This window comes from Mastomys coucha, unplaced genomic scaffold, assembly GCF_008632895.1.
Source record: "Mastomys coucha isolate ucsf_1 unplaced genomic scaffold, UCSF_Mcou_1 pScaffold22, whole genome shotgun sequence".
Lineage (NCBI taxonomy): Eukaryota > Metazoa > Chordata > Mammalia > Rodentia > Muridae > Mastomys > Mastomys coucha.
In genome coordinates this window covers 99,954,644-99,981,225 of record NW_022196905.1, presented here as the reverse complement: position 1 = coordinate 99,981,225, position 26,582 = coordinate 99,954,644, and the positions used below count along the sequence as shown (strand labels likewise).

Here is a 26,582-nt window from a genome sequence, read left to right as displayed (position 1 = left end):
ACGAGGCAGAGGTAAGAGGACTGTTCTTATTGCAAAGCAAATGTGCTAACTAGCGGCTGCGTGGTGAGTCTGAGAATCCTTAGCTAGACCAGTGTTTCTCATGACACAGAACCACAGTTGGAATCTGTTCTATGTCTAGTTGTAGAGACAGTAGATGCTGAGGCTCTGGATAGATCACACATGGTAACATTAAGACATTTGCTTTAATAAGAATATACATTATGTGAGAGCAATTAAAAATGATCATTTCATAGAGTCAAGCTCTCTGATTAATTTTGGGGGGAGTAAGTACTTTATATCACACTTACATAAAGAATATGAATAATGATGTTCTTAAATATTTCATGTCACTGTTGATGTGCTTGAGCTTACTATGCCAGTCAAGAGTTTCATGTGAGCCCAGTAAACGGGAACCATATTCTCTCATGATTTTTAGAACATAAGGTGAAAGCGATTCCGTAAACTACTCAAGTGGGCTGAGTGATCAGATGGACATCTGCTAGGGCTGGGAGTACAGCTCAGTGCTAAACTGTTTGCCTAGCATGCACAAGGCCCTGGGTTCAGTACCCAGTACAACCAAAAAGGAAATATAATAAATTAATGGATAAATAGATAAATAAACAACTAAAAGATGATCATCTATTCTGACCCTATAGCTATATACCAGCCACCTTGGTTGTCTGTATTTTCTTAGGTATAAAGGGAGAATCTTAACAAGTACAGGTATAAAAGAATATACCGTGCGATGTATGCTCAGCCCAACTTCATGCCCAGTGCAGGTGAGAGAGCAGGATGGTAAGAGTCTGCAGGCAAGGGCTGAAGAGGTGATCCCCAGAACCCACAGAAGTGCTGCTGTTCCATCACTCAGGCAGGATGGGTTCTCTCCGGTAAGCTGGCTAGAAGGGTTAGCTGTAGAGCTCTGGGCTCAATCGAGAGACCCTGCCTCAATGAGTACTATGAAGAACAATCAAGGAAGACTTCTGTGTCAACCTTGGGCCTCCACATTCATGTGTGCATGTGCACATGTGTGCCCCACACATGTGAACACACATACATTGTGCGCGTGCGCACACACACACACACACACACACACACACACACACAAAGGAAGAAAAGTTTTCAGGACTGGTAAGTGTAGGAAAAATAACTACAAGAGAGAGAGAGAGAGAGAGAGAGAGAGAGAGAGAGAGAGAGAGGAAAGGAGGGAGGGAGGAAAGGAAGGAAGGAAGAAAGGAAGGAAGGAAGGAAGGAAGGAAGGAAGGAAGGAAGGAAGGAAGGAAGGAAGGAAGGAAGGATGTTTTGCTAATCACTGTCACATATTTTTTCAAAGACTGGCCTCAGACTTAAAGCATTATCCAGATGTAGTCTTTAACCTCTAGTAGTCTTCTGATAGGAACTCAGCCTCAAGCTGAGCTGGGACACAGCCTGTTTTCTCTTCTGTTTAATTATTTAGAATCCAGTCTGCCTGCTTTTATTATTTCTCTTCTTGCCCCTTCTGTTGCTTTCTTCATGGTCTGCTGTTTATTCTGGAATGCTGGACACCCACATTTAGATTTAGGGTTTGTGTGCCTTGGTCTTAACCAGGAATGGGGAAAATATGATCTGATGTTTTAATCTACAAGTTTCAGTAGACTCATTGGGTTCTGATCCACAGCTATGTGCTCAGACTTCCACGCTGTGAGCTCGCGGATTCCCTGGTAAGAAAGAATGCCCCAGCCCAGCTCTGGCCGCTCCACCGCGTCTTCACTGGCTCCTTCCTTACTCTGTTTAAGAGGAATCTTTTTTTGCTTGCCAGGATCAGGCTATATACCATTAAAATATAAGTTGTTTTCTGTTTTTGTTTGTTTCTTCGGTGCTGGGATCAAACCAGAGCCTCATATATGTTAGACAGATGTTTTCTGCTTAGTGCCAAAGTTCAGATTCCTTACTGGACAAGTCCAACTCATTAATCTCTTACAGATACCTTCTGCCTAACTTTATAGAATTTTTTTTTTTTTGATGCCTGGTGCCTTCATTCATTTAGGTAAGACAGGCAATATTTGCTGCAGGTGAAGCTCAGGTAAAGGAAACCAGGTCCGACAGCTTGGAAGCAGCAGACCCAAGCCGGAGCCTCCGGACTCCCAGACCCAAGCCGGAGCCTCCGGACTCCCAGACCCAAGCCGGAGTCTCCAGACTCCCAGACCCAAGCCGGAGCCTCCGGACTCCCAGACCCAAGCCGGAGGGAGCCTCCGGACTCCCAGACCCAAGCCGGAGCCTCCGGACTCCCAGACCCAAGCCGGAGCCTCCGGACTCCCAGACCCAAGCCGGAGCCTCCAGACTCCCAAGATCAGGCTTTCCTGTTGGTTCTCCCTGTAAATTGTGGTCTGTTCTTTTGGAGAGCTGGAGAGGGTGGAAGAAGAAATGAGATAATTTTTAACTAAATTTTCATATATTAGTAATATATCTTTGTGTATAACTTTCCAGTTTAGTTCTGAAAAACTTTTAAGTCCAACAAATAGTTTTTATAACTTCCCTTGGGTATGGAGGACAAGTATTATCCCTATGCTTAAAAAGAAAAGGCAGGCCTGGGAATACCTTTAGTTGTTAGAGTACTGGCCTAGTTCACATGAAGTCCTGGGTTTAATCCCCAGCACTTCATAATTGTGCCTATCAGCATGTCACAGGCTGTGTGTTCAAAGCTACCTGCCTTTAATTTGTTAATAGTACAGCAGAAGATCTTAGGGCTGAGTGTGCTAGCTATGAACTCGGTAAGAACCCGCTTTAGGGTAGAGGAGAGGTGGAAGGTAGAAGCTATGTTGTAGATCAAGGCTCGATACTGCTTATTTCTCTATGTGCCTATTTCATAGGCTGACTAGTTCAATATAATACATTACATAGGAAAATAAACATAATTCTGTTTTGACTCCTAGACATTTTTAGTGGTTTTTTTTTTAATTCTCTCACTTATTGTCTTTGATATTCCAAAGCTTTATTGTAATTCACTTTGCGGGGTAGGGGGAGATGGCTCAGTAGTTTAGAGTACTTACTATTCTTGAGAGGACTTGGGTTCAGCTCCTAGCACCCACAACCCCTATAACTCCAGTTCCAGGGATTCTGATGCCCTGTCTGGCCTGTATGGGTACAGCATGCATGTGCTACACATGATGCATGAGGACAAACATGCATACAGATAATGAAAGCAATTTTAAAGAGTATCCCCCTTTGAAGACTGCAGGAAGTATTCTGGGGAATTATATCCTTGAAGCATGTACACATTAATTTTCTTTAAATGTTGAGATTTGTTTCATAGTTGGGAGCAGGGCAGTGTTCTGAATGAGAGAGGGCAAAATGTGAGAAGTTAAAAACAAGCCCAGTTAATTTTTCCTCTCTTTGCTCAAACATGGAGTTTTACCATAAACTATTGAAAGTTTCCTGTTCTGGCTTGATTTTAAAAAAACCCTACACTTCCATTCATTGTTTCCATGTGACTTCCTGTGCCTTTTATAGTAGAGAAGATTGGAATCTAGGATAAATTATGAGTTATCTTTGGAGGCAGAGAGACTATTATTTCAGAAAGGAGCTTGAAAAGTCTACCTATGCATGTAGGTGCGTATGATGCCTGTCTATGCAATGGTTTGCAGAGAGTGCAGTCAGATCCCTACTCCTCTCCTTGGAATACTTGTCCACCCATACTGTGTTTGTTAAATGTTACATTGTAATTACACTAGAGCAGGGATTTCTTTTCTTTTCTTTTCTTTTAGATTTATTTTTATTTATTTTATGTGTATGAGTACACTGTAGTTGGCCGTGAGCTATCATGTGTGTGGCTGCTGGGAATTGAACTCAGGACCTCTGCAGGCCCCACTCACTCTGGCATAATTCACTGTAGCTGTCTTCAGATGCACCAGAGGAGGGCGTCAGATCTCATTACTGGTGGTTGTGAGCCACCATGTGGTTGCTGGGATCCAAACTCAGGACCTTCGGAAGAGCAGTCGGTGCTCTTACCCACCGAGCCATCTTGCCAGCCCAGAGCAGGGTTTTCTGAATGACAACATTCTGTGTTGTCTTGATGAAATGGTGCTTTGTAGCCTGTAACCCTTCCTGGACTACATGGCCCATGATAGCCATATACATAGGAAAGGGACTACTGGCTGAGGGTCTCTGATGGTGTCTTCTCACTCTGATTTGAGTGAAAGCAGGAAGGAGCAGTGACTCTAAATTCCTTGGAGGATCCATAGAGGAATGATGAGCACCTGGTACTAGAGTTGCAGCTAATCTTTCATGTTTGTCACTTCTATAGCTGTGATGCAATGCACACAAATTGACTTGAGCAAGGATGGGTTATTGTGGCTCACCATTAGGAGCACAGTTCTTCTCAGTGGAAAAAGCTACTGCAGCAGGAGCACCAGGCCAGCTGCAGGAGCGCCAGGCCAGCTGCTCCTGCTGCGTTTGAAGAGGTGGACACTGCTGCTCAGCCCACTCTCTCCTTTGTATTCAGTTCAGAATTCCATAGAATGGTGGCATCCACGATCGAGGTGGGCTTCCCCATCAGATACCACGATGTAGAATCTCCCTCACAGACCTGCCCGAACATTTGTCTTCTGGGTGGCTCTAAACCCTGTCAGATTGATAAGCAAAACTAACCTTCCTGTCTGGGATGTGTAGGCTCCACATTCTCTTTATCCTAACAGGGATTCATTCGGGGGTGGGGGGCGGTAAGGGGGGAGAAAACCATGAGAAACTAGGGGTGGGGTGACAACAGGAAATCAGACGTACTTATCCATTTAGAATAGTTTGTTTTGTTTTTTTTGTCTTTCCTCTTAGTTTCTAAAATGCTTGAAGGTCTCTGAGCAGTAGAAGCTTGAATGGACTTTTAGTAGAGCTTTGATGTGAACTAAATTCCCAACAGTTCACCTTACTGTATGATTCTTACTGTCTTTGGCTTTTTATTCAAAATAGGCAAGTGTGGGCTTGGGGTTCTTACTATTACCTAATACTGTTTTACTGAGTCAGTTTTAAAGATGTTTCTTGCATCCTGAAAGAACTCATAATGTTTTAGTGAGTTGCAAGGAAAACAGATGTCAAAATCTACATAAGCCATTGTATAAATGGGGCAGGGAGCTACCATCTAGCCCTTGCTAGAGTGGATTGACTTAAAATTGAATGTAAGTATAAACATGAAAGACACAGGCCTTTATCCAGAGTTCAAAAGCCCTTCAGGCGTATGCAGAGTCCAGGCAGACCATTTGAAAGTCTGCATGTGAGAAAATGTGAGCTCCTGTTAGCAGAGTGAGTGGCTTCCCTCCTTCACTTAGGAGGAAAAGAGAGAAGCGGCTAGATCTGGAGTGGAAAAACACTGAAGAGAAATCTCCCCCAAATAACACCCACAGATTTTAGGAAAACAGAAATTGCTTTGACTGATGTGACACACTTAAAAATAAGTCCAGAAGTGCAGTCCCAGCATTGACGCAAGCAAGGCAACTCGTCTTGAAAAGGTGCTTTGTGTAGGTGTGTGCTGATCGGCATGTCACCCACTGAGCGGCATCGCCATGAACACTCAGTAGCAGCCTTGTTGCCATGAGCATGCTCAGTAGCAGCCTTGTTGCCATGAGCATGCTCAGTAGCAGCCTTGTCACCACGAGCATGCTCAGTAGCAGCCTTTGGGGCCGGTATCCCATTTACTTCATGTTTAAATTTGGGGGGGAGGTTTTCGTTAAACAACAGGACAGTAGTTTCTATAAATGACTCCCTGAAGCCACTCCTCCTTTGCAGAGTGACTATCAGGTCTCTTAAATTCAAATCTAGGAAGAATATTTCCCTGGCCTAAGAGCATGTTTGTTTTCTTTTGATGGGATCCATGCAACTGTCATATTTTCAGGCTATCTTGGTTACTGGTTCGTTGCTGGGTTTGATTTCTTTAGACAGATTCTTAATAAGATTTCTATCTTGCCAGCATGACTTTGAATTGATTGCAGCCAGTGTGGGCTTTCTGGGATTTGTTGTTATTGTTATGAGTCTTTTGATTTCTTTTATAGAAATAAGTATATGAGTAATAGGCGAATATGTATAAGATCAGGAATTTCTAGCAGTGAAACTTAAGGTCCCAGTTTAGACTAGTATTGATTCATGACCTTTGTGGGTCTTGGACTAAAGTCATGCGAATGATGTCAGAAAATTAGGAAGACTTGTAAGGGTCTCTTCAGCTCATGTATAGAAGTCCTTTAAACTCATGGGATAGCTGTTGGGACACTAAACAGCGTCCTGGGTTCATTAAGCTTTCCTGCCCCATTGCTTCTTCTGCAGAGGGAGACTCAGCTGAGTTAGGAAGCAGTTTTCCTTTTGGAAAATGTTGGGAAGTACAAAAATGGTAATTATAGCCATGTTGTAACTGAAGTGAGTTCATCCTAGGAGCAGTTCCATTAGCAGCATCCCATTGTGTGAATATAGATGTGGCACGGGATGGTTAAGTAACTGCCTGAGGCCATAGAGCTAAAGGGTGGCAGGACTGAGGTTTAAATCTAAGAGAGAAGCCATAGTAGAAGCTTGGGGCTTGGTTATTCCATTGATTGAGTTATCATTCAGCAAGTCTTTAAAAACTCCTGCAGCATGTTATATGTAGTGCCCAGCAGTGCAGTGGGCAGCAAGCAGGGAATATGGTTCCTTCATGGAATTTCAGCTGAGAGAGAGAGACAGAGAGAGAGAGAGAGAGAGAGAGAGAGAGAGAGAGACAGAGAGACAGAGAGACAGAGAGAGAGAGAGAGACAGACAGAGACAGAGACAGAGACAGAGAGAGAGAGAGAGAGAGAGAGGCAGACAGAAAGACAGAGGCAGACAGAGAGAGACACACAGAAAGAGACAGAGTGAGGCAGAGAGGCAGGGTCTTACTATGTAGCCCTGATAGTTCCGATCAGTCTGTCCTCTAACACCAGAGATCTACCTGTCTCTGCCTCCTAAGTGCTAGGATCAAAGTAGTGTGTCACCACACCCTGCTCACACAGATTTTTAAGGGCTGACCTTTGCTATAAAGGAAGTCTCTGATAATAGTTTAACAGGTTTAAGGAGGATGGAATATAACAGGGCATCAAACATTCTCCAGGACCAACATTAATGAGCTAGGAATAGCCCTGCTGTATTACTGAGTTCATTGATACACATGAAGTTCCGTGACTCTTGATGAGCCCAGAGCTTCTACAAGCTGCAGGAACTCCAGCTCCGCCAGAGCCATAGATAGCCCTGAAAGCAGCAAGTCTCTGGGACATACATGTGTTCACAGGATTCCCTACAAACTACTAGCTGTCAGCTTCCCTATACAGAAGCGCTTAAGCAGGGAGCCAGCAAAGGAAGTCCAGGTTGGTCTCGTCACGGGGTTTGATGTACCTTAAGCTGGGTAATTCGCCGTTTAGGCTAAGCATGTCCTTCATTTGTTGGAAGCCAAGTAGCGTGCCCTGATTATATAGAAAAGGCTTCAAGCAAACATGTTGTAGTTTATGGTTTGCCTTCTGCACATGGCTACGCAAAAAATGGTAGATTTTTTTCTTTTTAAATCTTTCTCTTATCTGTAGTCAGGACTCATGGTTTTAGGTGATGATCTAAGTGTTTCCCTTGGCCATCCTTCCTGCCCCTCCCCCTATACCTATATCTTCTTATGTCACTTGCTGTGCCTGGTCCACAATGTGACAGAATGGCCTGTGTGGCCCTGCTGTGTGCCATACCTCAGAGCTCTGTGTATGGCTCTTCCTGTTCCCCACGTCCTTTTCTTTTTAAAATTAGATTTAAAAAGAGAAAGAGAAGAATATAGAGCTATAGCTTGGTGCTGGTACAAAGCCTTAGATTCGATCCCAGTACCTGAGTGGGAGGGAAAGAATTAGTTTGGTGATTGTTGTGGGTATAAGTTGAGGTCTTTGTGGTGAACAGATCTGGGATTGTCACTGTAGTCAATGGGGCAACTTTGTGCCCCTTGAAGTCTCACTTTGTACTCATAGGGAATGAGTTATAAGTTTTGTTACATGGATGACTGGAGATTGATCTTATAAGTTTAGGGCAATTAAACATTTTTGTCTTAACAAAGGAGTGTATTTTCTTTCAGTCATTTTATATTCTAAAGTCAAGGTATGAGGGAAAAAGAAATCAGTTTTTCTTTTCTTTCTCTCTTTCTCTCTTTCTTTCTGTAATTTAAATCTTAAATTTTAAATATTATCACTAGTGTGCATATATGGGGATAGGCATGGTGTGAGGGATCCACATGCGCCAAGGTGCATGGCAGCTTGCAGGAGCTGCTTCGCTCCTTCCACAGAGGGTCCTGGGGATTGAACTCAAGTCATCAGGCTTGTAGCGCAGACACCTCCTGACATGGCTGCAGCCAGAGAATCTGTCGATTACCTTACGTTAAGTGAGCACTGCAGGCTCTGCTCCCTTCCACCTCAGCTTCCTTTAGGTTAAGTTAGAAGAACAGGAGCGTGTGTGTGTGTGTGTGTGTGTGTGTGTGTGTGTGTGTCCTCCTGTGAGTGGAAAATGGACTGAAGCTTGGTGGAGCTGAAGCTGAACTAACCAGAGTCTTCATGGGGCTGGGCCCTGGCCTGTTGTCCCTTTCTGTGTGCACTCCCAGAATGCATTCAGAGAACAGGAAATTTTACTCTAACTCTGTGTGCAGTTAATTTGAAGTCTTCCCACTATAATTCTTAGGAATACTTTGGAGTAGTTACAGCTGTGGTGCGCCACAGGGATTCTTATCTTAGAGGCTTTGCTACCAAGAGAATATTGTCAAGAACATTCTCAACTGGGGGAAAGCCTTTTCATTCATTCATTGCTCCTTCCCCAGGGGAATTTGCACCTCTAATACTACTTGAAATTTGAAAGTGATTTTACACATAGCGCCTCACTTTAGCCACAGGTCAAGTCTGTGAGGGACTAAGAGAGACTGGGAAGCTTTTCAGGACATGGCTGGAGGTTGGAGCCCTGTGATAGAGCACTTGCCTAGCAGATGCTAAGTCTAGGGTTTGATCCCTAGTAGAACACAAACATTATGTAGCTCCACACCCACCCCAGAGTTAGACTTGATGCCAATTCCCAGGGGACCTAGCACCTCCCACTTCCCTATTGCAGGGCTTATCATATATATATATATATATATATATATATATATATATATATATATATATTCTGCTCCACCATGAAGCTGCACCCCTAAACCCCTAGGGGCTCCTCTTGGTGTTAGCCAGTGTTGAACGTAACCTCTCTGAGGTTCCCTATTCTCTGAGATCTCCTCTGTGTACACTTATAAGGAGCCATAGGGCCTTGCTAGCTTAGCACTTTCTCAACCCTGAGAACATAGGCTCACAGTGAAGCTCTGCCCTTTTTTCCTTTTGAACATTTCAAAGCACAGTTTGAACACAGGAAATTCTTCAACATGGTTGCACCCGCTATTTCAACACAACAGTATACAAATATGCACTGGCTTTCAGCCCAACAAACTGACATTTGACTTCTTGGAAGAGGGTTGGTATTGTCAGGAGGAAGGCTTGGATTCTGATATTCATGGGGAGGGTGCAAGACACCCTGATAAAGCTGAGCCCAAAGATGTGGGCTTGCTTCTGTCAAGCAATCTGTATTCCAGGTTTAAGATTTTCCCCTATCAGAAATAAACTTGGGATTCTAACTAAGTCTTATTGTTGAAAACCCAAGTGGGAACTGCTATCCTTGGGCCCCTTCAAGAGTTTAATGGCCATACATTTCCCAGCTCTATCCCTGGGGGCCTTAGAGCCAGTGAATCGTAATTTAAGATGGTACAAATATTAGCTCATGTTGTGTACTGGCCAGAGGCTCTGGAGCCCAGGGCCTCCCAGGTGTTTCTTCTCTTTGAGCTTTGTTTCTGCATCTTATCCTGGTATTTGTGACATTCCATCCCCAGAGCTCAGTAAGAGCCAGGCTGTGCTGTTGGCTGAGAAAACACCCCAGTCCCCCCTCTTTTGCTGATTCCGGCATTCCCTGGTGTGTAGCAGGGCTTTCTGCTCAGGGATAGAATAGGTCCTACAGTGCCCAAGTCCCACAGTCTGTGGGAGTTTGTCCCCCTTCACAGTTGACAGCATTGCAGAATTCCCTGTGGCACAGTAACACAAACCCTTATTAGCCAATGGTGTCGTTGCAATAAAACCAACCCCACTGCAGTGTCCTGGTCCCAGGCTATAATATTACTTCTTAATTCCCACTGCATCTTTACCAGTTTTATTACAGCTGAACACACGTTTCTCATTAGTACTCTGGTGGATATGGGGAATCAGAATACTGGGAATTGTGTAGAATCAGTACCAGATGTGTGCGTCACCTTTCTGTTCCTTAGGATGGAAGATGTTTGCAGCTCACATTGAGTAGATGTGAAAACACCTTCCTGTGCTTCCAAACAATGCCCTTCCCTCCATATTTGACTCGATATTATGTGAGGTGTGACAACAATGGCTTCTTTTGGGGGCAGATAGATTAAACGCAGATTGTACAGCGAGTGTGAATCTGTTCCCAAAGGCTTCGTCTGCATTCTGTCAAGGCTTGGCACTGGCCCACAGCCAGCATGGATGTGGGGGTTCTGTAACCCAGGTGGGAATGCTGGGTGCAGTCTATTTGTATTTTTTCTCTGTAAGTAGAACTGGGAATTTAGATAGTAATGTTATGCACAGTTTTCTGTGTGTCCAAATAATCAACCAATCATGAATTGAATAGACCAAGCAGAGATTTGGTCAATGATACAGGAGCCAGTGGCCCTTCCTCATCAGTAAGGGCACAGAGTCTTTTAAGTTGGCATTCGGCAGTTCAGTCTTTACTGATTTTTATCATGCTATCCTGTCAGATGTGAGTACATGTTTGTGTGTCTATCTGCGCGTCCCCCGTGGAGACCTGTGTAGTGCAAAGGAGAAGTAGGTGTTATGTTGTTCTGAGAGAGACTGGCAGATGGTCTGCTCAGTCCCTTGCTATTGGCTGGTGGGGCGTGACTTTTGTCAGTAAATGACCTTTTTATAACCCGGTTTCTATCACTCTCAAATCAAACTTTTAGCTGCATCATCTCAGTTGTATTACAAGGATCAGAAACCATACACACAGGCCTAGAGCTGGCACATGCTAGCCCTCCATAGCAGAGCTCATTGTGGGACCTGTTACCCTGGGTGGACAGCTCTGGGCACAGCATGCCTCACAGTGTTGCTTGGGGGATATTGCTCTGTAGGGAGGCTGCTTTGGTGATGGCCTTGTCAGTATAGCTGTGGAAGGCACCATGTGTTTGCACTGTGGAGGATGATGCATGAAGCCAAGCCAACCTCAGGGCAGGAAAGAGGTCCATTCCAATAGGACACAATGTCCAGTAAGATTTGAGGAGGAGGCCGGGGTTCCTAAAGAGCCAACAGAAAAGGATCAACTCAGATTATATCTGGAGACCACAGGAAATTTAAATATTAGGTAGGGAGGAGCAGGAGGGATGACCCAGGGCAGAACATGTAGAAGATGGCCAGAATCAACAGAAATGACCAGTTGGGAAAGCTCAAATGTGGAATAGCCCCAAAGGAGGATCTCTGAATGCATGATTGTTAAGGGCTTGGCATCTTGCAACAATTTAGTTATAGTGGAATAAATAAGATTTATTCTACTCACTTACAAAAGTTTCTGTGAGGATCCGGATAAAGCACCTGTGACATGACTGGGGCTATGTAATGTTGGTGATGGAAATGGCCTGTTTTCATGCTTGTCTATCTATCTATCTGAAGTAGACTCATGTTGTAGTCAAGGCTGGACTAGGACTTGCTATGTAGCCAAGGATGACCTTAAATTTTTGATCTTCCTGCCTGTTTCCTAACATTGAGTGCCGGGGCTACAGGCATCAGCCACCGAGCTTAGTTTATGGAGTGTTTGAGACCAAACCCAGAATGTCTTATGTGCTAGGCAAGCAACCTACCAAGCCAAATAAATCCCCAGCCTTTTTCCAAAACAAAAACAAAATCACAAAACCCAAAACAAAACAAAATGTAAACAGAAAACCAACCAAACAACAACAAAACTACAGTACATATGCTGATGACTGCAGAGAAAGCTGTCTGTGTCTAGGTTGCCTCTCAAGGTGGCAAAAGAGCCTTTGCTCCTGCTGTCCTCTAGATTACAGTGACACGATTGCATAGGAAGAAGACTAGGTTTCCAGCTGTGGCCACAAGGGAAACCTCTAGTTTGTGAAAAAGCTTCCCAGCTCACAGAGAGCATTGCAGAGTGAGCCAGTCAGGCACTTCAGAGCACATTTTCCAGGTATCTTTGCCCTGATGGCTGGAGGTGTTGCACTCCAGTTAGTGTGTCTAGAAAAGAAATCATCATTGTGTCCCCTCAGACACATGTGGTGGGGCCCGTGGAGTGAGCCACACAAGATGGAGGCTTAGCTGAGTATAGCCAGGTCCCGAAGTGTGTGGGCAAGCCAAAGGGGAGTTCTAACACTGTGCATTCCATCTGCATTCCATAGGACAGGAAGGAGCTTAAGACAGAGGACATGCCCTCTTCCTCCTGTAACCACATCCCTTGAATCTATGCACACAGCCATTGGTTACATCTTAGAACTCGGTCACATGGCCTTGTGTAGCTGCAAATAGGGCTGGGGCATGCAGCCTTCATTTGGTGTGATCCTCTGTGGAACAGCTGATAGGAGGCCTGTGCCTTAGCCAGAATGGCTAGAACACAGTAAGCTTAAGCTCGTGGTATGACGAAGCCCCATGAGGTTTAGGCTGGCTTTGTGAGCCTTGAGTGATTTGGGGCTTCTCCTGGAGAGTGAGAGTTTAGAAAGTCTTTTTTAGAAAGGATACCACCATATTTATGTTTTTTGAAATCTTTATTTTCTTTTCATCTCCTTCCTGGGCTTTGGTTTTGGCCCCTGCTACATGCTGCACTCTCAGCGTAGCCCACTGTTTCTCTATGGTGAAAGCCTGGAGGAAAGCTGCTGGGGCAGAGGACAGTTTGCTTGTTCATCCACAGTTTGTGGTTCCTGGAGGTTGCTCTGACCTTACGTATAATTTTTTTATAGGTGTACCCTCTCTCTTGACATTTAAAAAATGAAATGCTTCAACATAGGAAGATGTTGAAACTGTGTTCGCTACATATCCAAGTTCCATAGTTAACATTCTGTAATAGTTGCTTTATCAGTGTGTCTGTCCATTCATTCTGAATGCTTCATTCTGGATGCATTTCAGAGGACGTTACAGACCCAGGATGCTTCCCCACCTGTGCTGTGATGGCTTTTTGTTTGTTTGGCTGGTTGAGTCCCACAGGTTGTGTGGGTACAGCTCAATCTTGCTTCTCAGACTGCTGTCTACCAAGGGAGAAGGCCAGAGGCCTCAGGTGACCTTAGAATAGTCACATAAGTGTGCAGAGCTATCTTCCCTTTGTTTACGATGTGGAGAACACCACCTCTTCATGCTGTACAGAACCCAGCATTGCCCAGCAGACTGTGAGCCGCATGAATAGGAATGATCTTGTTATTATATTTACTATATTGTATCAGCTTGACAGAGTATTAAACTGTTGAAGACATCACTTTACATAATATTTAAATTTTGTTAAATTAATTAATTAATTTAGTGTGTATGTGTATAGCTGCATGCATATGTGAATGTGTGTCTGTGGAGGCTAGAGCTTGATATTGGGAGTCTTCATTAGCAAGCTCTATCTAGTCTTATCAAGCTCCTCCTTAGTCTTCGAGACAGGGTCTCTCACTGAGCCTAGACCTCATTGATTAGCTGGTTGGTCAGCTCTCAGAATCTGCTGGTCTTGCCTTCCCATAGCCAGGGTTACTTGCTATGTGTGTTTTGGGGATCAGGACTAGGAGCCTCATACCCTCATGAGCAGACTCTATCTGGGGATCAGGACTCAGAGCCTCATACCCTCATGAGCAGACACTATCTGGGGATCAGGACTCGGTGCCTCATACCCTCATGAGCAGACACTCTATCATCATAGCCTCATTCCTTCATGAGCAGACACTATCTGGGGATCAGGACTCGGAGCCTCATTCCCTCATGAGCAGACTCTATCATCCGAGCTATCTCCTCACTTTCCTAAACTTTGTGGTGAGGATGGATAATTTCTCACACACACAACATTATTGTATTTTTGTTTGTTTTTAGTGTATGCTTGGTAATATGTTGTGGGCTATTTTTTTCAAACTTGTAGGGAAAACAAGACATATAATGAGCAACCACAAAAATGCCGGTGTGCCAGGAACACTCTGTATTATGGCAGTGAGCTTTGTGTTGCTGTAACAAAATCCCTGGAATAATTAAGGGGAAGAAAGATTTGTTTCTGATACATTATATCATGGCTTTCGGGTCATAGTTGCTTGCCTCTATTATTTTGGGTCTGTAGGGACATAGTGTGTCCTGGTGGGAGGATGTGGTAGAGGGGACTACTCATCTCACGATAGCCCTGGAGGCAGAAAGAGAGGTAAGGGGCTGGAAGTCCGTTGCCTACTTCACCACAGGCAACCTAACTTCCTTACATCATGCTCCATCTCCTGAAAATGTTGTCATGGCTCCACAGGCCTCGAGAGAGCCCTTAGGTCCAAAATGCTGGGTATGTTTAGACACTAGACTGCAGAGGGACCTTAGACATGGCAGCTGTCCTGCCACTTGATCTGTACACTGTGTGTGTCTTCCATTTGACTTTGGGCTGGAGCTGTACCCCCAAGCGAAAGGCAAGAGCAGGCTGCTCTTCTGGAAGCACCAGAAGAGCGCTGATGATCTCGGAGAAAAGAGGAATATTGAGCAGGTTGCAGGCCCTTTGGGAGATGAATTTGGTCAAATGACAGACTGAATTTTTATTGTGTTTAATTTGGGATCATTGTAAATCATGGCAGGAGGTTCTGAAACCAACTTGGTGTTTCCAAGCACAGTAGCTATTCTGTATCTGTATGCCCAGAGTCAGGGGGAACAGTCTTTCTCTGAGACTTGTCCCTGCCGTTGCAGTCAGCCTCTTTCTTCACAGCCTCTTCCATCTCAGAAAGCAGCTGGGTACTGTCCAGCAATAGAGTGGCAGAGATTATTTGAAAAGGCACATACTTCATTTCAGACCAGATTTCTTTTATCAACATAGATAATTTCTGTGAGTCCTGAAATAGACTTGGCCCAGCAGGCCAGGTACCTGTTTATGACATAGCATTGGGGTAGGGGAATGGCTAGGCCAGAATTACAGATGGCCATTTGAGACGGGGGGGGGGGGTTGTAATTCTAAAGAGTACCTTTGTTATTTAGACGCCAAGAGGAACTCACCAGAATGCAGGAGGACTTTGATCTGAGTTCCTTCAGAAAAGCCTGAAGCTTAGTGGTGCCCTGGGCTCACATTCCTGGAGACTCATTGGAGTAAAGTGAGCCTATAGCAGTGCTGAGGGATGTGTGAGGGTAGAGTTCTAGGAACCCTCCCCTCTGCCTTCTGAAGAGTCTTTGGGATACACTGACAAATACAGATTAAATGGGAGAAACTGAATAGAATAGGAATTCATTGCAAAAGAGGAAGACTCAGTGATAAGCCAAAAATCCAGAAATATCTGCTCCACTTCACTAGGGAGGGGGATTGCAGATATGGGAAATCTGAGGGTCTGAAAATGTTTTGTTACGAAAACCCAGTTGGCTTAGGGAGTGTGAACTGCAGAAGAGAGATATACAAAAGTTTGCCAATGGTTCTCTGTGGAACACTGAGTGGGACTAACATGGAAAACCGTGGGGTGTGCTAAGTGTCCAGGAGTGTTGACACATTCAGGCTCTTACCTACCATGAATTCAGCCAATGCCCTGGGATGAACCAGAGGTAAGTATTTGCTTCCTTGGGGTCTAGACTTTAAACAGACACAAAGGCACCAGAGGGAAGTCTCCTCTAGCTTTTGCTGCTGTCTGAATTCCTTTATAAAGTTAAAGATTCAACTAACATACCAAGATGCCATGTTTTGGGGTGACGGCTCCAGAGCCCCTTTAGTGTCTTGTTTCTTCTTTCTAGGCATCTGTTTATCAATGTGGGATGAGGCTGAAGGGGAGTGGAATTATAGCTTATATCACTGTAGTTACCCATTGCTCATTAGTTCCTTGTGACCAATCCCTGCAGGAAAGAGGGAAGGGAAGGAGGTGGGGAGACAAAGACAGAGACAGAGAGTGGAGAGAGAGAGAGAGAGAGAGAGAGAGAGAGAGAGAGAGAGAGAGAGAGAGAGAGGAGACAGAGAGAGAGAGACAGAGAGAGACAGAGAGAGACAGAGAGAGACAGAGAGACAGAGAGAGAGAAAGAATATATAAATGAATATATGAATATGAACCATCTTCAGGCCAGGTACTATATGAGTTCTGAGAACCTAGCAAGGGTATAAGAAAATATGAAGATATATCTGTCAGGGAGCATACACTCAACTGGCTGTAACAGGTGTATACACTTGTAGTCCTTTGGTAAATGAAGCAGAGGCGACAGGTAAATACATTATGGGGGATGAAGAGGTAGGGAATAGAGGAATACTTCCTTCAGCTGGGGGGCATTTATTGTAGGGTGGGGCTAGAGTTGAAGAGTCTGGGTGACCAAGACAAGCTGAAGTAAAGACACAAGGTTGAGATTCTTCATGCCGCATCTGGCGATCTTTAAGCAACTTGGTGCTGCTGGGAACAGCCAGAGGCTAGAAAGGCAGGAGGTTAGATCAGGCAAAGCCTGGTTGTGTGCCCTGTTAAGGGGCTCAGGCTTTACTTAGCAGTTCTCAGAGGTGAGGGCATAATTGTGGATAGGAAGGGGGGCATTTACACATGGAGCAACTGTAGAATTGTATTCCTCCAGGTTAGAAGAACCACCCTGCTGGAGCGATGGCTCAGAGGACTTGAGGGGTGAAGCCTTCTTAATGCTTTGGGGGCAGTTGGAAACAGAAGTGGAGAGGGATGGTTGGGTTTAGACTTGAAAGCTTGGTTGGTTAGAGGAACAGGAAAAGAGAAGCAGGAGCCAAATATGACCAGAGTTCTACATTTCCTATTTGTAGCTCTGCTCACATTTTGCCTTTTGCCTCTTTGGGGAGGATTTTCTTGACCTCTGCCCTAAACTTTGCCATGCAGGTCTGGCTCCAAATTCTTCTTCTTATACCATTTTTTTTATATAGTTCTTAAATTTGTTTTATTTTCCTTAATAAAGGAAAACTCGGGCCGGGCAGTGGTGGCGCACGCCTTTAATCCCAGCACTTGGGAGGCAGAGGCAGGCGGATTTCTGAGTTCGAGGCCAGCCTGGTCTACAGAGTGAGTTCTAGGACAGCCGGGGCTACAGAGAAACCCTGCCTCAAAAAACAAAAAACAAAAAACAAAAACAAAAACAAAAAAAAACTAAAACAAAACAAAGCCAATAAAGGAAAACTCTCAAAAGGTATCCTAGACTATTTGGGCAGTATATGCAGAATTATAGATATTTAGTATTATTTGTGTATGGTATTATTTTGGACTTAAATAATTTATTCCAGTTATCTCAGGTTTTCTTCCAAGAGAAGAAGTAAAAACTCAGATGTTCAGTGGGAGGTTTCCTTCACCCAGAGTGATACATCGGTGACCTTCAAGCCTAAAAGAGAATTTTAGAAATCAAACACACATCAAAATTATGCAAAAAATGTAAAAGTTAGAATTTCAGATGATGAGGCCAGCTTTTTAATCTTCCTGGAGTTCTAGAAACAAGTTATTTGTCAAGGCTTTTCAGATGGGTTAGCAGTGAATTCATGGTCCAAAGTGTCTCTGCTGTTGCTGAACAGTGCTTATTTGTGGTTGTGTTCACAGGTCCAGAGCCCAGCACCCGGTGTGAACTGTCACCGATCAATGCCTCTCATCCAGTCCAGGCCCTGATGGAGAGCTTCACCGTTCTGTCTGGCTGTGCCAGCAGAGGCACCACTGGGCTGCCAAGGGAGGTTCATGTCCTAAACCTCAGAAGTACAGATCAAAGACCAGGTCAGCCGCAGAGAGAGGTGAGTGTGGGCATTGCTCTCTGAGTCTGAGACATCAGAGAAATAACTTCTGTGAGTGGATCCTTCCTTCTATGTTGGATTCTGGGAGTCAGACAGAACTCAAGCTGTTAGCCTTGTATAGAAAGCACTTCTTCCTTTCTGGGGGCCCTGTTTTTCTAAGATTTTGAATTGTCTTTCATCTTTACAAATCTCCCTCTTTCCTCCTGCCTTGTGTGTCTTAAGAACATATTGCTCCTGAAGGATGGATCAGGAAAACGTCTAGAATGGAGGTCAGTTCCCCGAGGGTAGTTCCTTACTGAGGTACAGCGTCTTCTCTAGGATGGCAGTCTTGGCAGTCATGGAGAAGCCTTGGAGGAGAAGGGAATAGACCAAGCTCATGATGATTCAGTTTTCACTGGGCTCCACCACTGAAAAAAAAGTACGATTCTGCTCTGGGTCTCTCTGTCATGCCTAGTTTACAGGTTAGGATGCAGGTGTGAGGACAGGTGTCTCAGAGGTAAAGGACCCGTTCCTCCCTGTGACTCATCAGTGGCTTAGATTGCGCACTAGTGGTCTCCTTGTAACTTGTAAGAGGATATATTTCTCCTACAGAATAACAGAGTTGGCTTCTTTCTGTTTGCTTGTTTTGTGTTTTAGTTTGTGTCAGCAATGTTATCAGGGAGGGATTATATCTCTAAGGAAAAAGCACCCACAGCAATTCTCCGCAGTGGTGGTAGAGTTGGGAAAAATGACTGAAAAAGGTGGATTAATCTTTCAGCTTTCTCTTGGTCTGAAAAGTGAATTCCCACAGCTACCTGTGTGTGCCACAGTATCTCCTTGCCTTTCTGGGTACCTAGGGGAAGCACAGGCCTGGAGCCTCCACCAGGAAAAACAGAGCTGACTTTAATCCAATGAAGGTGTGCAGTGCTGGCTCATTTCAAAGTCAGGGCATGGAACCCTTCCCAGCTCCACTGGAAATTACTGTCAGTCCTCTTGCTGGCCTGCCGTTGTGGCTGCAACACATTCCTCAGGTCAGATTTCCTTATCCCAGTAATGTGTCTTTACTTCTTGACATGTGTGGGAGAGTTAGTGGAGAGAGGGAAAGGAAGAGGGGAGGAAGTACAGCCCCTGGGAGGAGGCACTGCTGACTCCAGCAATCCCTCAGCCCTGCAATCACTCATTTTATATACGGTTCTCTCAGATGGACTGAGGGGGGAAGGAAAGTCCAAGCTGTTGAGGGAACACCAACAACTGAAAATTCATGTTAATCACTGTTAAATCATGTGATACCACTGTGGACTCTGAGAACGGATTGGATGAGACCGGCACAGCAAAAGAAAAAGACCTGAGGGAAGGACATCTCAGCACACGGCAGCACAGAGAGTGTGTGGTTTAGCTAGGGCTTCTGCAGGATGACCCCGCCAGCATGCTTCTCTGGTGTCTGTGTAGCCAGCATGTAAGCTCTTCCGCTAGTGATTTAAGGACATTTCTGCCAGTAGACCTCTGAGGGAAACTGTATTATTGTGTTCCTTGGAGACATTTAAGGATTAGATGCTGTAGTTCAAGGCTGCTTGCAAGCATGATGCTAGGATTTTCATTCTTGGATACTCTGTCTAGCTCTCCAGAGTTGTCATGTTAGTAGGCCTTGGAGTCTTTTACATGTACCCAGGAATACTGAAAAGAACACCTGACCGGAGATTGGTAGGTAGGTGTGGAGAAGTGTTAAACTCTCACCCCTCTTCATAGATGGCTGGTGACACACCCTGGCCATTGTGCTAACAGTTTTGAAATAGGTTAGCCAGTCCACGAGTTAGCAGTTTCACTCAGAAATGCCAACTGAAGTGCCTACCAAAAATCCCAGTGCTACTTAAAGCTTAGAAATACCTTGAATGGCTGCCATCTGATGAATGGATGTGGTATATCTATATATTGGAAGGTTATCAGACAATTTAAAAGGCACAGTTACAGAAATATCCCACAGTACAGATAAAATTTAAAAATACTATGCTAAGTAATTTGCATAGTCACACAGCCATGCATTATGTAATTTCATTTAAATAAAGAGTACAGAGTACATACAGAGAGGCAGGAAGTGAAGTCAAGCAGGTGCTGGCTTAGGGCTAGATAGGAAAGAAGGAAGTAGGGGCTCACTGTTGTGGATAGTGGGGGCCTCAGAGATGGAGAATTAACATATTCTAAAACTATATTGTGATTCTTACATAGCCCTGCAACTACAACAAAATTTAAATTTGATGGCACATGAATTGTATCTAATTTCTTTTTTAAGCCCTTTGATTTGGCAGTGTTTAGTTAGCTTTGGCCAGTTCCACCCCCATCTTTTTATTAGGACCAAAACTGCTTCACCTTTCAACCTAAACTCCATTCTTTTTGTTACTCTCACTGGACAACATGGTTTCTTTTCTATAGCTATGGTATTGCATGGGCTATGCTAATTGTAATGGTGGATGTTTGGGGGTATTTGTAGAAGGGCCAGAGTTAAAGACTTTGTAAAGTCTATACCAAACTTAAGGCAAGTATTTTTCAAAATTAAAAAAAGAAAAAAATGACTTGGCTCACAGACCAGCCAGAGACACCACGATACCCCATGCCCATCTGAGCACACCTGGCTATCAGCAGGAGTTCTTCCCTGGTGCTGTTCTGAATATGAGGGAACTGTGAAACCAGTCCTGTTTGCTCTCAGCTTTTAGGGATACAAGATCAGCGCCCGAGCTGTGTTAGACCACCCCTTCTCTAATGTTTGACCAAGCCCCTATCTCCCAGGCGCCATTCGCCATTCGTCTGAGGTGAGGTTTCCCATTTTCCTTGGCAGAAGAGGAGGCAAGAGTCTCTGTGCATGGACGTGGTCACTGGCAGCTTGACAGGATCTGAGGAAAGGGTTCTGCCTGGCTGGGTAAACAGCACGGGGCCTGGGGGGATCAGACTTGCTGCAGCCTGCTGGGATGTCCTGTCCCGTGGCATTGCTCTCCCACTCCCTCTCTGCTGGCATGAGACTGGGGAAGCTAGATCTAGAATTAGGGTTGTTTTTCATCTGGGACCATACCTCTCACTTGTAATCATGGGCTTTGGGAAATAGCAGCCTGGAAAGTGGGCAGGAAACTGGACAAAGACCTCCCCGAGTTCAGAAAAGGGCAGAAGAGGCCAAAGGCCATGAGATAGTAGATTAGTTATTTGTTGAATATGTGTTACCACTTTCCTTTGCTTTAATTAAAAAAGCATTACTGTCACCATCATTACATCATCATCATCATATATGAGTGGAGTGGAGTTGGGTGTGGTAGGGTAGGTGGGGAGTGGGGGGTAGGAGTGTGTGGATGGAGTGGGGGTGGGAGTGGGGAATGAAGAGTCATGATCATGAAGGCAGAGGATAACTGGAGTCAGCTTTCCTTCCATCTTCACAAGGGTTCAGACCCTTGTGCTGTAAGTATTTCTGCCTCTGAGCCTTCCTGCTGGCCCATATTAGCCTCTTTCATTGCTTGATTTTGTGCTCCCAGCTGCTCCTGGTGCCTCCCCCCAAGCCCCTCCTTGAGTCTGTTCTGTGAGCCCTGGGATTCAGTGCCTCAGGGCTCTGCTTGACATGAGAGGGTCAAAGCACCCACCCAGGCTTGCTGCACCCACCCAGGCTTGCTGCAGAAGAGCACTTTCATCAGGTGTTGGTATGGTGACAGTCTGTTTCCTGTCTTCTCACGTTTCCCTGTGGTAGGATGCCTCTCCTCTTCCCACCTGCTGAGGACCAGACTCCTGCACTAGCACATTTGGTGTATGTGGTGCTGGGATTTGAACCCTGGGCTCCACACAGTCCTGGCAGACACACTAACTCAGTCCATGAAGGATAGACTGTCAGTGCCACCCACTGACAGTCAGTGTAGGCTCCAGGGCAGAGTGAGGAGGCTTCACTGCTGTGGGGAAGGGGCTGGGCTTAGTCACCCCACTTGTCCATAATCCTTCATAATTTGATATATTTATTTCTCAGCCTCTTTCTGAAAGAGGACTTGGGGTGTGCGCCCAGCAACATGCACAGCAGCGGTGTAGGCAGAAGTGCAAAGGGAGGCATGAAGCAGAAGAGTGCAGTTTGTTGGCCATGTGGGTCTGTGTGCAAGGGAAGATGACAGTGTTTGCTGTGCAGGTCTCTGAGCTTGCTATGATTGAGCCTGATACTCGGAGCCCAGATTCTTGGCAATTGTACCTGATGGTTGTGTTACTTACACATGTGGCTCCAAACCATTCTATCTTTATACTTGTCCCTTCCTTGCCCCTTCCTGAGGGCAGGAAGATCAGAACAGGAGAAAGAGAAGGAAGGGAACACCCTGAGGTGTCCTGCTGCCCTTTTAACAGCTTCCTTATCCCCAGGTAACCGTAAAGGCACCTCTCATGGTACAGGTCATGGTGGGCCATCCTAAAGCTTCTACCACACTAAGACCAACTACAATACCACAGTGAAGCCCTGAGGGAGTTAAAAGTACTAACAGTACTAACCCAAGAACAGGAACCTCCTGTGACAAGCTGATACACAAACCTGAACCTTCCCTGGGAGAGCCACTTCCCTTAATTTACTGACAGAGCTCACTTGGCCTGGGATAAAGTAAGAGCTCAAGGTAAGAGAGGCCACCTCAAAGTGAAGATGGAGCTAGAGCACTAACAGACACTAGTCATGGGAGAGAGTATACTGACCCACTGGTCGCATTGCCTCCCAAAGCCCAGACATGCCCTTCCACTAAAACAGAGACAGCTAAGCCTCCCCTTCAGGCCGTAAAGGGCTACCTGAGTCTCTGTGGGTGCCTGGCAAAGGGATGGCCCACCATAGCCTGAACCATGTAAGCTACCTTCTCCCTTCCTTTCCTTTTAGAAGAGTTGATAGATAGATAGATAGATAGATAGATAGATAGATAGATAGATAGATAGATAGATAATAGATGGTAGATAGATAGATGGTAGATAGACGATAATGATAGATGATCTAGATGATAGATGGTCTATATAGATGATAGATAATAGATGATAGATAGACAGACAGATGTTAGATAGATGATAGATAATAAATGATAGATAGATAGATAGATAGATAGATAGATAGATAGATAGATAGATGATAGATACATAGATAGACAGACAGGTATTGTGTACTCCCATGTATACCATGTTCAGTGTGTGTGTGGAGGTTGGGGGCGTCTGTTCTTTCCTTCTACCATGTGGATTCTAGGATCTAACTCAGGTGGACAGGCTTAACTGTGAATGTCTCTGCCTGCTGAGCCATCTTGCTGGCCCTCATATCCAGTTTCTAAACAAGCCCTTCCATACATAAGCACTGTATACTGTTTGATAGGAGAGGGTCATCATGGGAGTCACTCCTGCGAAGGAGGAAGGATTACTTCAACACTCAGCATTGTCTCACTAACCTACAGCAGGGTTATTAAATTTCCCCAATTTCTCCTCCTCACTTTTACTCTCTGACCTCAACTCCTGTGTTACAGTAGAATGACTGCCTTACCTTCAAGGGCAACTGGCTCTAATATGTGGGGCCAGAGAACCTAACTGTAAGACATTCAAATCACTGAAGAAGTGTCATCCCTTCTCTTGAAGACACCCAGTACAGTTTAGATGGTGGCTGCTGAGCAGTGTGATGGTGTTAAGGCCACGTGTAGGTAGAGGAATGGAATTACGGCACAGCTAAGCAGGGATGTCTCAACAGAGATCTGTGCAGCTGGAGCTGAGACTGCCTGCTCTAGTTGAGGGTGGTTTCTAACAAGTTGGGGCAAGATGTGTAATCTGAAACTACAACTGACTGCCAGCTAAGAACTTTCTGAAACCAACTTTGGAGTTCTGAATGGCAAAATCAGAGGTGTTAGTCAGCACCAGTCTCGGCAAACCAATCAGGACACAGGCGAGTTTCAGCATTCATACCGGGACTTGGGCTGGTTGCATAGTTTAAACCCCGCTGTTTACCAAAGGACTGTCCACATGGTGTACAATTGCCCCAGCAGGAGAGTTAGCCACATGGTCTTTGCTGCTTCAGTATGCGGCGGTGATGGGTTATGTTCTACACGGCCCGGAAGCTGAGAGATTGGAAGAAAACCCAAACAGATAAGTCTCTTCTCACTGCCTTGACCTCCTCAGGATGGAGAAGAGACTGTTCTAGAGCCCATTGCATCTGTCCAGCAGTGTCATGTGTGACCTTCCTGGAGGGTCACAGCCTTGGTCTGGCTGTCGCTTCTGTGGTTTGGACTCTCGTTAGAGCATGTCTCTACACGAGTGGCTGCCACATTTGAAAATGTGATTTGTTTTCCCTCTTAGCATTTCTAATAGCATATACAAGTCATAGAATAATGTACAGAGCAGGTCTATCGATCAGTCTTAGCCCCTAGCTTTGCCACTTGGGCAGATGCCCTGTGTGTGTGTGCTGAGTGTGTGCAGATGCCCAGAGTGTATGCCCAGTGTGTGCACGTCCAGTGTATGCAGATGCCCACTGTGTGCAGATACTCAGTGCGTGTGTACTCAGTGTGTTTACCCAGTGTGTATAGATACCCAGAGTGTGCCCAGTGTATGCATATGCCCACTGTGTGTATCCAGTGTGTATAGTACCCAGTGTGTGCCCAGTGTGTGCAGATAGAGTGTATGCCCAGTATGTGCATGTGCCCAGTGTGTGTGTTCTCAGTATGTGTGTACCCAGTGTTTGTCCAGTGTGTGCAGATGCCCAGTGTGTGTGTCCCCAGTATGTGTGTACCCAGTGTTTGCCCAGTGTGTGCAGATGACCAGTGTATGAAGATACTCAGAGTGTGTGCCCAGTGTGTGCAGATAGAGTGTATGCCCAGTGTGTGCAGATGCCCAGTGTGTATGTATCCAGTATATGTGTACCCAGTGTGTGTGCCCAATGTGTGCAGATGACCAGTGTATGAAGATACTCAGTGTGTGCCCAGTGTGTGCAGATGTCCAGTGTGTGCAGATGCCCAGTGTGTGCATGCCCAGTACCCAGTTATCCACCTTATCTGCCATTTTGACACTTTGTTTGATAATAAAGGGAAATTTACTACTAACACTTTTGATTTGAAGACTCAAATTCCATAGCAGTGTTTATCATACTACCTTGACTGTGATTTTTAAAAGCGTCTGTATAAATCAGACACACTTATTTCACCTTTTTGTTCCTCACTTTGAAGAGGACTTGTATAAACTTGGCCCCTTTACCTCTAGGCTGTGCTTCATGCCTCATGCCTCTCTCCTTTCTGAACTCCTGACTGAGTGAACATCAGGACATCCTTCTACCCCACATTGTCTGATTTCTGTTCTTCTGTGCTTGCCTCTGCGGGTCATATATGGTGCTGTCTGACCGTCTCAAGGACTCCTGGGACTGGAGAGGGGCGAGACCAGAGGTCTGGGGGTGATCAGTGAATCAATCAGTCTCTGATCTAGCACTTCCATCCTTGGAAATGGAAATGATATTGGCCCTTGATTGAGAGATACTCTGTGCACTTTGGGCTGGCATGTATGCCTGTCAATTATCAAATAATATTACTTTTTAAAAAGTGTCTCTGAAATGGAATTTATATGAATACACTGTCACTGTCTTCAGACACATGAGAAGAGGGCATTGGATCTCATTACAGATGGTTGTGAACCACCTGGTTGCTGGGAATTGAACTCAGGACCTCTGGAAGAGCAGTCAGTGCTCTTAACTGCTGAGCCATCTCTCCAGCTGAAATGGGATTTAAGAGCCTTCCTAAGTCAGTTCTCCCTACCAGCACCATTGGTATCACCATCCCTGCAAACCCTGTATTTGGTCAGTCAACAAGTTTTATCTCCATATCCTCTACAGTGGCTCTGGGATTTCTCTGTCCCTCTCTTCTCACCATATAGTCAGTCTCCTGGGACAGTCATCTTCAGCTTCAGGACCTCATTGTTACCATCTTGATTGGGAACTCTTTCATAAATTCAACCTTCCACTCATACGTTTAGTTATTCACGGACTCATTGCTTGAGTTGTGTACTAAGAGTCCAGTGGGTAAACACCGCCACTCTTTACTCTGCTCTGTGTCCAACACGACAAATAATGTAACCTTAAGACATTAACAAAACTTTGCAGGAACGCACTGAGAGAGTGGTTGTTCTAGCTGGAGCTGAGAGGAAGTGTCCACAAGACAGTGTGTATCTCGTGGAAGACTCGGATGTCAACAAATGTCTGTCAGAGGATGAGGATGTGTCACAGAGGGAAGATCAGAAACCATACACAAGAGACAGATCTTTGCTGTGTGTGCCGCAGCTATACACTGTCACCTTCAAACCAAATCCTGCTTGTTGCTTTATTTGCTTTTAACTAACTCCATTGAGAGACCATCTACATACAAGTGCTTTACAAGTCAGTGGCTTTGGTATATTCATAGAGTGTACAAACGAGCAATTGGATCTATTGATTGTGACTGTTGATTTGACAGGATCTGGCATCGCCAACAACATGAGTCTCTGTGCATAGACTAGGTTAACTGAGTGGCAAATCGTCTAAACGTGAGTGGCACCATCCATTCCAGGGGTTGGAGTTCTGGACTGAATGAAAAGGAGGGTGGGAGCTGGGTACATTCATTCCCTGACTGTGGATTCCATGTGGTCAGCTGCTGCAGGGTTCTGATACTACACCTGCCCCACCATTAAGG

General features: G+C 45.1%; 1 protein-coding gene across 2 annotated transcripts in view; it reads left to right on the top strand.

Moving 5' to 3' along the window:
• Positions 1 to 26,582, top strand: part of Tgfbr3 (transforming growth factor beta receptor 3) — a 191,538-nt gene that overhangs the window by 63,873 nt on the left and 101,083 nt on the right. For both annotated transcript variants that reach the window (XM_031337166.1, XM_031337167.1), the window contains exon 3: positions 17,759 to 17,943. In XM_031337166.1, the coding sequence (XP_031193026.1) occupies positions 17,759 to 17,943 (185 nt within the window). The remainder of the gene's footprint in view (positions 1 to 17,758; positions 17,944 to 26,582) is intronic.